Raw genomic sequence first — 15,215 nt, 5'->3', positions numbered from 1 at the left:
GTATTCCTTTTTGCCTGCTTCACTTACTGCATTTTCTCCTTTCATCAATTAAATTCAGTATCTCTTCTGTTACCCAAGGATTTCTACTAGCCCTCGTCTTTTTACCTACTTGATCCTCTGCTGCCTTCGCTACTTCATCCCTCAAAGCTACCCATTCTTCTTCTACTGTATTTCTTTCCCCCATTCCTGTCAATTGTTCCCTTATGCTCTCCCTGAAACTCTGTACAACCTCTGGTTCTTTCAGTTTATCCAGGTCCCATCTCCTTAAATTCCCACCATTTTGCAGTTTCTTCAGTTTTAATCTACAGTTCATAACCAATAGATTGTGGTCGGAGTCCACATCTGCCCCTGGAAATGTCTTACAATTTAAAACCTGGTTCCTAAATCTGTCTTACCACTATATGATCTATCTGAAACCTTCTAGTATCTCCAAGGTTCTTCCATGTATACAACCTTCTTTCATGATTCTTGAACCAAGTGTTAGCTATGATTCAGTTATGCTCTGTGCAAAATTCTACCAGGCGGCTTCCTCTTTCATTCCTTAGCCCCAATCCATATTCCCCTACTGCGTTTTCTTCTCTTCCTTTTCCTACTATCGAGTCCCAGTCACCCATGACTATTAAATTTTCGTCTCCCTTCACTACCTGAATAATTTCTTTTATCTCATCATACATTTCATCAATTTCTTCATCATCTCCAGAGCTAGTTGGCATATAAACTTGTACTGCTGTAGTAGGCATGGGCTTCGTGTCTATCTTGACCACAATAATGCGTTCACTATGCTGTTTGTAGTAGCTTACCCGCACTCCTATTTTTTTTATTCATTATTAAACCTACTCCTGCATTACCCCTATTTGATTTTGTATTTATAACCCTGTATTCACCTGACCAAAAGTCTTGTTCCTCTTGCCACCGAACTTCACTAATTCCCACTATATCTAACGTTAGCCTATCCATTTCCCTTTTTAAATTTTCTAACCTACCTGCCCGATTAAGGGATCTGACATTCCACGCTCCGATCCGTAGAATGCCAGTTTTCTTTCTCCTGATAACGACATCCTCTTGAGTAGTTCCCGCCTGGAGATCCGAATGGGGGAATATTTTACCTCCGGAATATTTTACCCAAGAGGATGCCATCATCATTTAACCATACAGTAAAGCTGCATGCCCTCGGGAAAAATTACGGCTGTAGTTTCCCCTTGCTTTCAGCCGTTCGCAGTACCAGCACAGCAAGGCCGTTTTGGTTAGTGTTAAAAGGCCAGATCAGTCAATCATCCAGACTGTTGCCCCTGCAACTACTGAAAAAGCTGCTGCCCCTCTTCAGGAACCACACGTTTGTCTGGCCTCTCAACAGATACCCCTCTGTTGTGGTTGCACCTACGGTATGGCCATCTGTATCATGAGGCACGCAAGCCTCCCCACCAACGGCAAGGTCCATGGTTAATGGAGGGGGGGGAGGGGGGAGGAAGGCGGGGGGGGGGGGGGGGGGGGGTGCCACATTTTTGTTTGTAAACCTTCCCTTCAAAGGGAAAGTAGTTGTGAGTTGTGGATCAGGATACAGTTGGTAAGGTGTATAAGGAATGAAGTGGTGAGTATGGAGTCTAAAGGACATTGGGAGAGATAGTGTCTGACAGTGGCAAGGCCATGGGCATGGGCACGAGGGATGTTGGTGAACAGGAAGGTGCCATCAACAGTGACGAGTAGCATCCAGGAGGTAAAGGGTGGGGATGGTGGGAATTCAGTGAACAAAGTGATTAGTATCTTTCATGTGGGAGGCTACATTTTGGGCAACTAGTTGGAGGTGTTGTTTAATGAAGGCCACAGTTCTTCCAGTGGGAGCACAATAGCCAGCTACAATAGGGCATCCAGGATTGTTGAATTTGTGGATTTTGAGGAGCATGTAGAAGGTGGGTGTGTGGGGCTTTGTTGGGGTCAGGAGGGAGATGGACTCAGGTGAGAGGATTTGGGAAGGGCTTACGGGTTTCAGTAGGGACTGGAGGTTATCCTGGACTTCCAGTATGGGATACTCCTGCTGAGCTTGTAGGTGGAGGAGTCAGGCAGTTGGTGGAGGTCCTCCATCAGGTAGTCACTGCGGCTCATCACAACAGCGGTGAAGCCTTTGTCTGCAGGGAGGATGATTAGGTCTATATCTGTTTTGAGGTTGTGTTGACTGTCTTTTCTTCTGCCAAAAAGTTAGTGTTCTTAGGAAGGGAACTGGGGAAGGAAGGTGAGGCCAAGTTGGAGGTAAGGAACTCCTGGAAGCTGACTAGGCGGTTGTTAGGTGGGAGGGGGGGAGGGTCACAGTTAGATGGTGGTATGAACTGGGAGAGCCAATGTTCATTGATGAGTACGGTTGGCTTCAGTTGGAGGGATTGGTGGCATATAAGTGTTTCCACTCTATGGATAAGGAGGAGGAGTGTAGGACTTTGACAAGTGCACCATGGTTCAGTTTGGGGGTGGGGCTGAACGTTAGAACTTTGGATAGTATTGGTTGGTTGATTTGGAGGAGGGGACGAACCAGTGAGCTCATCAGTCCCATTGGGTTAGGGAAGGATGGGAAAGGAAGTTGGCCGTGCCCTCTCAAAGGAATCATCCCAGCATTTGCCTGAAGCGATTCAGGGAAATCACAGAAAACCTAAATCAGGATAGCCTGATGTGTGTTTGAACTGTCATTCTCCCAAATCCGAGTCCAGGGTGCTAACCACTGGGCCACCTCACTTGGTTTTGGATAGGACTGAAAGTTCTGTGGAACTAAGAGTTTTGGTGGAGAGGTTAACAACAGTGTTTTGGGTTGGCTTGTATCATGGGTTTTACGGGGTGTTGGGAGGGAGTTGTACAGGACGTGGTGAATGAAGGTTGTCAACTAGGCAGGGCCTGGGTTTTATGAGAAGTTGACTAGGAGATTCACTCTGTGACACATCAAGGTGCAAAACCTGCCCAAGCAATACACCTAGAACCTCCTACTAAAGTCCTGTCACAGGCGTACTCTACGTCAGATGCCATGCTTGCTGTGAACACAACCATGTCATATACCAACACTGCTGCATACACTGCACTGTCTTTTATGTTGGTACAACTACCAACAAGCTGTCCTCCAGGATGAATGTGCAGTGCCAAACTGTTGTCAAGAACAAAGTTAACTACCTGATGACACAACATGCAGCTGAGCACAACATGCTCAATTTCAATGGCTGCTACACAACTCGGCCCATCTGAATTCTTCCCTCCACCACCAGCTTCTCTGAACTACGTAGATGGGAGCTGTCCTTACAGCATATCCTCTACTCCCATAATTGTTCTGGCCTCAATCTGAGGTAACCCAGTGTCCCCACACCCTCCACCCAGCAGTTTCGCCTTCCTCTATCCTGTCATCACCTTCCAATTCACGTCCCCAAGTCACCTTAAGCATATGACACTTCCCACTGGCTGTTACAATTGTGCAAGCCCCTATACTTGCCACCCCTAGCTCATGCATTCCTAAAAATGCTCCATAAAAAAAGCTGGCAATTGTTGGAGACAACAGAGAACCCATAGCCATGTTTTTTTATGGAACATTTTGAGGAATGTGCATTGAATTCAGCTCCCCTTCATTCAACTTCATTTTATTGTTACGTTGATGACACATTTATGGTCTGACCACACAGTGTAGAAGCTCTTGAGCACTTCCAGGAACATATAAAAAGCATGCACCTAGACATCCAGTTCACCGCCAAGACAGAAAAAGAGGGAAGGATGCTGTTTTTAGACGCTGTGATACAACAAAAGTCAGATGGATGTTTTGACCCCACAGGGTACTGCAAGCTGATTCACACTGATTTATATCTGAGTGTCCAGAGCTTTCACCATCTGTTACAGAAGATAGCAGCTTTAAATACACAGGTACACAGAGCAAACACCATTTCTGACGAACACCACTTGGAGTCTGAAATCATTCACCTGAAGTACGTGTTCTGCAAGAATGGCTATTGGTCGTGTTGTTTACGTGTTCTGCAAGAATGGCTATTGGTCATGTGTTGTTAAGTCAGCATTCTCCTAGAAAAGGAAATGTGAAAATGTTAGCCTCCTTCAGACAATCTAGCGTATCATCAATTTGTGGAAGAGGGTAAACATCCTTTTTAGTTATCTTATTAAGCTTCCTGTAATCGAAACAAAAGTGCCAACTGCCATTCTTCTTCCTGACGAGGACTACTGGTGATGACCATGGGCTCTGTGAAGGGTAAATGATGTCATTCTTCATCATTTTCTGTATCTCGTCGCGAATTATTCGATGTTCCATTGCTGACACACGGTATGCTTTTTGGCTTATTGGTTGATGGTCTCCTGTGCTAATCCGGTGCTTCACCGTCGATTTGTCTAATTTGCTGTTCACCTGTGGATTGAAGCATTCAGAGAACCCTTGAAGAATCGCAAATAGCTTTTTCTGTTGTTCCTTAGTGAGATCTGGTGGTAGTCAAGCTAGAAGATCTTGTCTCATAGTGGTAGTGCTAATTTCGCCCACAGACTTCGGCATGGAGGCTTCTATGACGCTCAGCGTTTGCTATGCACATGCGTCTTGGAAGGATCTGTGGTTCTTGGTGACAGTTAACTATCCACAATTCACTGAATCCGTTCTTAAACGAGATGACAGAGGCTGGGTGACCAAGTTATTCTTCAGTGGTATGCTTCTCTTAAATTCCACTACAAGATCCATGGGTTGATGCGTGGCATGACATGCGACAGTTACCTTTCTAGTGCTGACTGCAGGAATGACCACTTCATCCAGCACACAGTCTCCATACACTCGGATGTGCATCTTCCTGTCCACAGTATCTCATCTCGTCTAGCATAATCTTCGAGCGACCACAATCTATAATTGCCTGAGAAGCTTTCAGAAAGTCCCATCCGAGAATGACGTCATGACTACACTCTTGTAAGACAATGAATTCTGAGGACTGTGTACGGCTACTTATACCCACATGAATGGTATATCTTCCTGTAGGTTTTACATATTTCCTATTATACACCTTCAGCATAGATATTTTGTTGTCAACGAATACGGTTTTCTGCAATTGGCGACTGTACTTCTCCAAAATGACTGAATATGATGCTTCAGAGTCCACAAGAACTTGGTCTTGTCGGCCACCGATGAGGATATCGACGTAGTTTCCTTTCATCTTTGTAGTGATCGGCGGCGGAGGATTTTTCTCTTCGGTGGCCACACCTCCAAGGTAGGTTGCATCCTTTAGTTTTCCAGGTTGTGGCGGCTAGGTGATCGGCTGGAGCTTCTAAAGGGCAATTGAGACCTTGATTGGCGTGTTGGGGAGTGTCCTCTTCAGCGGCTAGCTTGCAGCGATGGTGACCTATGTCATCCTGCACTCACATCTTCTTATTCATCTTTGTTGTCCCAGAGTTGGTGTCTTCTGGCACGGGCGTCATCAAATATCCATCGCCTTTCTCGACAATAACGCACCACATGTCCTGGGTCTTGACTTTTTCACCGTTTTAAAGGGAAATGAAGGACGAGAGATTGAGTTCAATGTCTGTTCCATTTCCTCCCTTATGACCTCTCTAAGTGTCTTGGTTTTTGCTCGCTGTGAAATCCAAGTGCCTTCTGAACTTCCACACTTGTGAAATCAGTTGCTTCCTCCATCACAGACATCGATACGATGCTTGGAATCCATTCAAACTTCTTACATGTAATTCTTTTTTGATGCATTGTCTCGGTATACTGGCGCCATTTTATGAAGTCGTCTGCTGTTGGAACCTCCTTCAGGAGTAGGGCTTGATACATGTCCTCAGCAACACCTTTCATGAGATATGCAACCTTATCTTCCTCCTCTAGGATCCACTATTTTACACAGCTTCAAGACATCTTGAACATAGGATGCTGTAGTTTCTCCTGGATGCTGTGCCCTGCATCTTTAATTTATCTTCAGCCTTGCACTTCTGTCGTCGTGTGTCTCCGAAATACTTGCGCAGTTCCGCCTGGAATACTTCCCAGTTTGTGAACTTCTCCTCGTTGTTCTCATACCATTGCTTGGCAGTGCCCTCCAAGTAAAAAAATATGTTAGCCAAACACACGGTGTCATCCCATTTGTTAAATTTGGCTATATGCTCATATACCTTCAGCCACTTGTTTGGATCTTGGCCATCGTCACCAGAGAACCCGGAACGATGTCTCATGTGGCGGCACACAGTTGCTGTCACCGTAATGTCCTCTTCTTCTTCTGTCTCTGATAGATTGCGATCTGTTGAATATGGCTTGAACTTGGGTTTCTAGCCACGTAAACGGCGGTTCTGTCGTGGCCAGATGGGAGCCACTGTGTCGTCAATAATGTGCGCTATCACAAGTTCCAATACCCAGTGCCTTCACAAGAATAATGTCATGTAGAAGAAGGTGTAATTAGACGAATGACGAACACTAACTTCACTTAACAAAGGTTTATTCAGCACTTGCACATACAAGAGCGCAGAGCAAACTTCCTCCGGCCAGAACACATAAACTATACATACAGCTACAGAACATTCCAGTACAATGATTCTTGACATTTGTGGATACTTCTAGAATGTACTTGACCGAATATAGAAATTAAAATTGTACAGTCCAGGTGAGTTTTGGACTCATGACCTTCCATGCAACAGTTTAGTATCATAACCACTACACCACGGTGCTACTCAACTACTTCTACGAGAATATTTATAATTTTCCCACAATTTACGCATTACAGAAAAAACGTTTGTGGAGAAAAAAAATGACGTTGGCATGATGGCCATCCCATGTTACTCAGCAGATTTGAACTGGTAAATGTGTAAAAGTTGGAACAATTCATGCTGTATCTCCCGTTGCTGCCAAGCTGTACTTGGTATGGTGGTTGATGGGACTAACTAGGTTTGTTCGAATAAAGATTCATGACCGATCGCAATGATTTTCAAACTGTATCTACTGTGCAAATGCAGTTTCGTGATTGTTGTGATCATCTTCACACTTTTGTTGAACCACATTTAGCATGTTTTGGCATTTGTCCACTTGTAGTGCTAGTTGACACGGTCATTCACTTTGCACTGCTCAAATGTTTTCAGTTTAAAGACAATGCTAGTTATATATTTTTCCATGCTGAGCAAACTGTGTTTCAAGAATTTATTCTCGTTGTCAAGTGCAGTATTTACGTATGTATTTTTTATATTACACAAACAATGAGAGTGATAGTTTGTGTGTGTGTGGGGGGGGGGGGGGTTTCCACATAACTGAGGAGGCACAGTACCCAATAACCTCAAAGAGACACCTACAGTGTAAGAGACACAGAATATCACGTGTTTAAACACCACACAAAATGCATATGTACATATTTGCACTTGACAATGATAAAAAATTCTCAAAACGTGTCATGCTAAGCATGAAAAAATACGTAACTAGTGCAGTATTTCATTATTTAAATAAGGCTTTCAAAAACCTATGAAATTGAGTCAAACATTCCTGCTCCCCAGACAGTTATCAGTTCCAGTTACATCAGCTGTTTTTATTAGATAATAGCCCTTTATTAGATAATAAACATGTTGCTGACAAGTCGTTTGATGCCTGTTGTGTACATATATCATACACACAGTGCAAAAATGAAAGTGGGTATCCTAAATGCAACTTTTACTGCTTAAAACGTTATTTCCCACATTTTGCACAATTTTTTTGAAGACCCTTGAAAAATGTTATAGCTGGGTTTCACTGTTTATTATAAGTGCAGAATATGACTGCGATATGTCACAAATGTTTTACATAGTACATATCTAACTTAAAATCAGTTTCATGTTGTCGGCTGCAAACTCATATATTCATGTTTCTCAACAGAGTCATGGCATTTGAATCCATTATCGATGACTACAATTTACTGTTGTTACAGTATTAAGCAAACTGAATAACCATAATATGTTATCCTCACAGCTCCATTTTGCTGAACTGGAAGAAATCTGACCACTTCAAGTTAACAGCACACTACACCATTTGTTGCCAATTTTGAAAATCAACTGTGCTTTCGAGCATTAGCTGATTTAGTGCCACTGCTGAACATTTTGTTTCATTATGCTGTGTTTTGGGTGTTCTGTGTGAACACATCTATATTAGAATTAATTTGCCTACTGTAGAAATATATACAGTTGCAGATTATTTGTCCATTTTTAAAGTCAATTCGGTTCTGACTACATTTAGATTCAGGTGAACTACAGTTCACATGTACTAATTTAAAAGAGAGAGAGAGAGAGAGAGAGAGAGAGAGAGAGAGAGAGAGAGAGAGAGAGAGAAAAGGCAAGGAAGGGACACAGGATGCAGTCCCATAGTTGGCAGCATGATGAAATTTGCTGACTGTTCACCACTATCCTCCCCATATTTGGCCAACCTGGTGCCACTGCACTCCATCCACTTCTGAAATCGTCAAATACATCTGCATGCTATCTCAGCTACCAAAACTTCACCTCTGTATCTAAGACAACCCCTACATTAAGCTTTTACGTAATTTAACAACAACAATTTCCTCAACAATCAAAGTTTATTTATCAGCAAATTTAAGACACCCTATTGTTTTTGAATGGCAAAAATGAGAACAACCTCGCCTTATAGTGGGTAAATATGATGTGTGGTGAGTGGTTACCTTAACTCCTTTTATTATTTACATTCCATTCAGTACTCTACAGTATCAGTTTACAATCTATGTAAATAAAAATGTGATCTTCAGTAAAGACTGAAATGCTATGACAAATGGCAAAATTAATCTTTCCAGAGTGAAAATACATGAAGACATTTTTCCTCCAATATGAAGGCTGCACAGAGAAATTTTAATGAAATATCTTCACACATGAAATGCACCTGAGTGTTAAAACACTAAATCCAAATGCAAAAGTTAACAACTGCACGGATTCTGTATCACCGTAACTTTTGACACATAAATTTTTAGTAGCAGATATACCACAAAAATTATACTCTTGTCAATAATGAAGGCAACATTTATAAAATGAGAATACTTAAAACGTTTTATTGAAGCCTTGTTTACAAATATTTTGATTACCTTTGTCGTAGGGCCGTATGCAATTTCAGATGAAGATTTCTTTAATGCAGAGACTGTGTCTGGATCCACTTCCTTTGTACGAATGCCTATGGCTTTCAGAATTGCATCTAGTTTGTCTGGATAGTCTCTGTGCCCTGAAAAAATTAATGTCATTAAAACATTTCTAGTAGAAATACCCATATTTTGCAACACAGGTAAACATATGAAAGTAGAAATGGGGTGTACTGGAGGAAGATATGAACTACAGTAACTTTTACGTGACAGTATTCATTAGAAGAGAAAATACATATCTCGTTGTCATAATTCCTATGCAGTTTAATGGCAAAAGTATTAAACCATGTCAAGATATGTTTATATTAACAGGATTTTTCATCACTATTTGTAATCCAGGATGAGATTTTCACTCTGCAGCAGAGTGTGTGCTGATATGAAACTTCCTGGCAGATTAAAACTGTGTGCCGGACCAAGGTCCCGAGTTTGAGTCTTGGTCCGGCACACAGTTATAATCTGCCAGGAAGTTTCTCTATTTGGAAGATTTTATTTTGATACTGAGTGAAGATAATGCAAATTAGTAACAATATTATGGCATCATCACAATATGTAACTCACAGCAGTTCTCAGAAGCCATGACAAATCAAAATCAAGTCTGTATGAAGTTACGAAACCAGCCCATCCATAATGTGAGTATAGGGATTTTCTACTGCTCTACCCCAACCACAGTGTATCTGTATATAGTACGGCATGTCAGATTATTAATAGATCTGTAGCATTAGAGCAATGTTCTCATCAGCAAAGACTTTATATACATTAATTGATTTAAACTGATCAGCCAGAAAATTATGACCACCAACCTCCTATCGATATAAACCCAAACAGGTAATAGCAGTGTTACCTGGCAAGGAATGAATGCTAATCAGACATTTGCGTGGTGCAAGTAGTATCAGTGAGCATTCTGTACATGTGTAGAATGAAGAAGGTGTATTATCTATCTGATTTTGACCGATGGCAGAGTGTGATGACCCAGAGGCTCAGCAGAAGCATTTCAGAAACTGCAAGATTTGTTGGGTGTTCGAGGAGTGGCGAAACAAAGGTGAAACAATATCCAGACATTGTGGCGTTGTGCGGCCAACCCTTGTTACAGATGTCGGATGTCATACGCTGGGCAGACATGTAAAACAGGACAGGTGGTGAACTGTGGTGGAACTAACATCAGACTTTAATGCTGGGCCAAGTACAAGTGTGCCTGAACACACAGTGCACTGAACAGTCCTAATGATGGGCCTCCATAGCCGATGACTCAAGCATGTGCCAGTGTTAACACCATGACACTGGCAACTACGACTGAAATAGGCCTGTGACCATTGGCACTGGATGTTTGTGCAGTGCAGAGTGTTGCACAGTCTGATGAATCCCGATTTCTTCTTCATCATGCCGATGGGAGATCATGATTTTGTCATCTTCCAGGGGAACAGTTCCTTGATATCTGTACTGCGGGATGGAGACAAGCTGGTGACGGCTCCATTCTGCTCTGGGGAACATCCATGTGGGCATCCATGGCTCCGGCAGAGCTCATGCAAGGCACCATGATGATCACGGAGTATCGTACACTGGTTACAGACTACGTACACCCCTTCATGATGATCATGCACCTGACAGCAGCAACAACTTTCAACAAGACAATGCGCCCTGTCAAACGCCAGGAGTGGGACAGAGTGGTTCGAGGAACACAGTGGCAATTTCCAATTGCTGTGCTGGCCTCCCAACTCACCAGGTCTGAACCCAATCAAACACATTTGGTATGTGACTCAAAGTGGCGTCTAGCTCATTGCCCCCCTCCTTCAAATTTATGGGGATTAGGTGACGTGTGCAAATGTGGTGCCAACTCTCTCCTTCCATGCTACAGAGTGTCGCCACTGTTATCCATGCCAAAGATGGACATATCAGATATTAGGTAGGTGGTCATAATGTACTGGCTTATCTGTGAAAATTTAAATATTAGGAGGAGGAATCTATGTAAGGATCTGAAATAACAATGATTCACATTTCCAGATATGGTGGAGAAGCAAAAAATGGAGACACACAAGAAATAGCCTCACTTCATAAACACCTCAGCCAAATCCTATAAATATACAGCAGAAAGTAGTAGCACTTTCCAGTCACGCTATGAGAGATTGCATTTACATTTACAAAAATATTCGAGTGTTATACACCTCCCCACCCCACCAGCCTCACTCACTCCAATCCCCACACCAAGTTTGATATAGGTAATGAAGTGCTTTAGCATGGTGTGTCATGTACATTTTTAACAGTAGTGACATAGTTTGTAGAGGATAATAAGCAGAAATGTCTCTTGGCAATGGTTCTACTGTCTCTACGGGTGTGTCATTACAGTCATGAACGTTTAACTAAACCTACAGATATTTAAAAAGATAAAAAAGTGGTATCTAATTAAGTGAACATGCTTGTCAAGGAATAGAGCCTCTTTTTCTGAGTCACCTTTAACTGAAGTCATCAGCAATATGTACAGAGAGTGATGTCAACTTCGATCAAGTTAAGCCTTTAAGCATCATACTCTGCCTGACAAGACAGGTTATGTGTATGATGGGACTGGAATAGGATGTGTTGGGTGAGTGCACTGGACAGGCCTGACACCCACCTAGCCCATACACCTAAAGTCTCAACACAGACATATCCTATTCTATCAGAGGCAGGGCCACCTGTGAAAGCAGACATGTCATATATCAGCTCTGCTGTAACTTTTGCTCAGCATTTTATGTGAGCATGACGACCAACCACCTGTCCATCCAAATCAATAGCACTACATAATTGGGTCAAGACCAGAGTAGACCAGCTAGTGGCAGAACAAGCAGTTGAGGACAAGATGCTTGATTTCAATGGTTGCTTCACAACCTACACTATCTGGATCCTTCTGTCCAACCACTAGCTTGTCTGAATTATATAGATGGGAATAGCCTTGCAACGCATCTGTTGATCCTGTAATCCTAACCTCAGTGTCCACTAGTATCTGCCCCACACACAGCTCTATCCTTGCCCCATACCCTCTTCTATCCTGCACCATGACCATAATGTCACCCATCCTGCACTTACACCCTCTTCTTCGCTGTCTCTCTCTACCTCTGTTCTATCTCCTCTTCCCAGTCCACTCCTCCAAATCAATGTGTGTTGTGCACAACTCCTGCTGCCGGTGGCCATAAAAAGCTCAATGGTCCTACTTTCCTAAAACATATGCCTGTTGCCTGCCCTTTCCAGCTGTCAAACACTCTTCCCCCAACCTCCATCATAATGCCTGTCTCCTTTCTCCCCTTGTCCACTCAACCTAATGCAACCATTAACCCATGTCGAACTGCAGTGTGTGTGTGTGAGTGTGTGTGTGTGTGTGTGTGTGTGTGTGTTTTAAGGACTTGTCTGAAAGTTAGAAGTCCTGTTTAAGTGCCTTTTCATGACCCAACACTTCAGCTATATCATAAGAATTGTTACCTTTACTCTTTCCATTATTTAATTTGTTTACAAGATGACAGTACAGAACTGTATCGAAAGCTTTTATGAAGTCAAGACAGATGGTATAAACCTTGACTCCTGTAAGTGCAGTCTACTGGATCTCAGGAATGAACAAGGCAAGCAAAATCAAAATATCTTTACCTGTGTAATCTATCTGGATTCCTAGAGCAGGATGGTTACTCTAAGTTCAGTGGCCTTTTCTTGATTGCGCAGCAGCAGCTCACACGATTATTTACCCAAGAGATACAATGTGGTGGGCTATATCCCTTTGACTTGCAGGGGTAGTAATCACCTCTAAACCGAATTATTAATTTTCTATGTATAAAATGAACTGTTTAAATATAGTTAAATTTTACAATTAATTGTTTAACATTATAAGAAATAAAATAAAATTATGGAACCAGCAGGAATCGAACCACAGTAGGTTTGTGGATACCCTCTCTTAACCACTTGGTTACTATGCCATTTCTGATACTCTATGTGTATATGTCTTGAGAGCATTTTACCTTTTCCTATGGCCCATTCAAACAAAATCTTCCAGGAACCTGAAAGGGACATCTACCTGCTTCTGTTCACATAGTTTCAGCCAAACTGGTGAGCCTCGTCCCATACCCTCACATTGTTAGATTTACGTTTGGAGATCTAACTAACTCTTTAAATCTCATTTTCTTCTCCTAAAATCTACTGGAAAAGGGCCTCTTTAGCAAATGATCTACAGAAAACATTTTCATATTAAAGAAAGGGGCATTTTCCTCTTTTGCTGTATTAATTTTATTTGTTCATGACTAATGATCTTGTGGTTCTGCAATAGAAAACTATGCTTTACATATTGAAATGTCAGCATGACAGCTTGACATTTACAAAGGTATTAAATAGAGGATGACTGCCAAATTTTATAAGTTCTGACACTACCCTGTCTTCACCAGGTGCATGGTTATTTTTAAATTTATGTATCACTGACTCCACCTGCCTGCATTGCTGGTCTTTTTGCTTCTTGCCTTTCATCTTCTCTTGCCTCTATATTCTCCTTCTGTTCTTGTGGATCTCTTGGTATGTGGTCTGAGGTGGTATTGAGTATATCTTTAAAACATTCTGCCTACCTCTGCAAAACTTTGTTTATCTCTGAGCATCTTACCAAAAGAAGAAGAGTGAAACATGATGGAAGTTCAATGATTATTTGAGCAGCCATATCATGGTATTCCATGGGCCCCATGGTTACTCTGAAAGGTCACATTACTGCCAAGGATTATGTGACCATTCTGGCTGACCAGATCTATCACATGGTACATTGTTAGTTCCCCAGTGGTGATTGTGTGTTCCAAAATAACAGGGTTCATGTTCATGCAGCTTCTATCATTCAGAACTGATTCTGCAAGTATGAGGATGAATTTTCAAATTTCCCCGGCCACCACAGTCATCAGATCTCAATATTACTGTGCCCTACCTTTGGAAAGACGGCCATGTGACCACTATCCACCTCCATCACCATTATCTAACTTTACGCTATTTGGCAGGATAAATGGTATAACATTACCTTAAAAGCTATACAGGACATATATTTATCCATTCCGAGATGACTGGAAGGTGTTTTGAATGTCAATAGGTTTCCTACACTGTATTAGGCATGGTAATGTGTTGTGTATTGGCAGTTCCACATTTTCGTCCACAATCTGTAGCTGCACTCTATCCCGGCCAGTTCTGTTCCGGCTGTAAGTTGGTGTCAGAAACAAATTTGCTTTCAGTTGTAAATGACCTTGCCCTCAGATTTGGACTTGATCATGGTTTTGACATGACACTAAGATGAGCAATCCATGCGTCTGTACAAAGTTCATGCCTTACTATAAGATTGATGAGTACCAACAAATGAAACAACCTCTGGTGCCATTTCAGTGTCAATCAACATCTCACACCTGTTGTTAACACATACAGGACAAACTTGTGGCCAGTACCCATTACAGACTTCAGCCCTGAGATGCAATGGTTCACCCCATTCACTTTCAGTTGAAGATGAACCTTATAAAGGACAAGCATGCCTATAGATGCAGCATCATCAGGGATCTAGGGAAACATCAGAACACTCTTATGTGCCAAATACATTAAATTAGAGAGCCGATAGCTGCTGCAGTGCAGGGCGGCATACTAAAGCCCGTTGGCTGTTGGTAACATAGCTTGTGATTATTCATTAACAACTGTCAATTCTCCCTGCAGTTGACCTCAACTAAAACATTCCCCTATTCATTTTTCAGTATTAGACAGAATTAAATAGACACATGAAAGGATCTAAAGAATAGAAATCATACAATACATTAAGTAAACAAGTGGTTGATTTTCCCAACTGCAAAATCTGATGCACTGTTGAGTTAGATTCTCAAAGGTCGCTGATCCACAAAGCTAGAATGTAAAATTTTAAAACATGCACTAATTTCATGTAAACACACAACTAAGCAAAAAACATTAACTGTGGCTGCTGATACTGCTACTGTGAGAGGCTCCATTGGTAATTCCCATAGACTCAATTTATTGGCATAACTGTAACAACTAATGTCACAGATACCTAAAGAACATCACTGATGCAGCAGCTTAGCACACTCTTTAAATAGTCTGCAAATAAACTGTAACAGCTATTAGGATGGACAAAATACAGTTTTAAAAAGCAATCACTCACAA

The 15,215-nt window shown here is 41.9% G+C and overlaps 1 protein-coding gene across 1 annotated transcript in view; it reads right to left on the bottom strand.

The window, feature by feature from the left end:
- LOC124555713 (transmembrane and coiled-coil domain-containing protein 4-like) overlaps positions 1-15,215 on the bottom strand; it is a 130,314-nt gene that overhangs the window by 13,788 nt on the left and 101,311 nt on the right. The window contains exon 10 of the mRNA XM_047129720.1: positions 9,030-9,163. Coding sequence (XP_046985676.1) covers positions 9,030-9,163 — 134 coding nt within the window. The remainder of the gene's footprint in view (positions 1-9,029; positions 9,164-15,215) is intronic.

This window comes from Schistocerca americana, chromosome X (assembly GCF_021461395.2).
Source record: "Schistocerca americana isolate TAMUIC-IGC-003095 chromosome X, iqSchAmer2.1, whole genome shotgun sequence".
NCBI classification, from domain to species: domain Eukaryota; kingdom Metazoa; phylum Arthropoda; class Insecta; order Orthoptera; family Acrididae; genus Schistocerca; species Schistocerca americana.
Note: the sequence above shows the minus strand (reverse complement) of the source record. Positions and strands in the feature narration are given on the sequence as shown.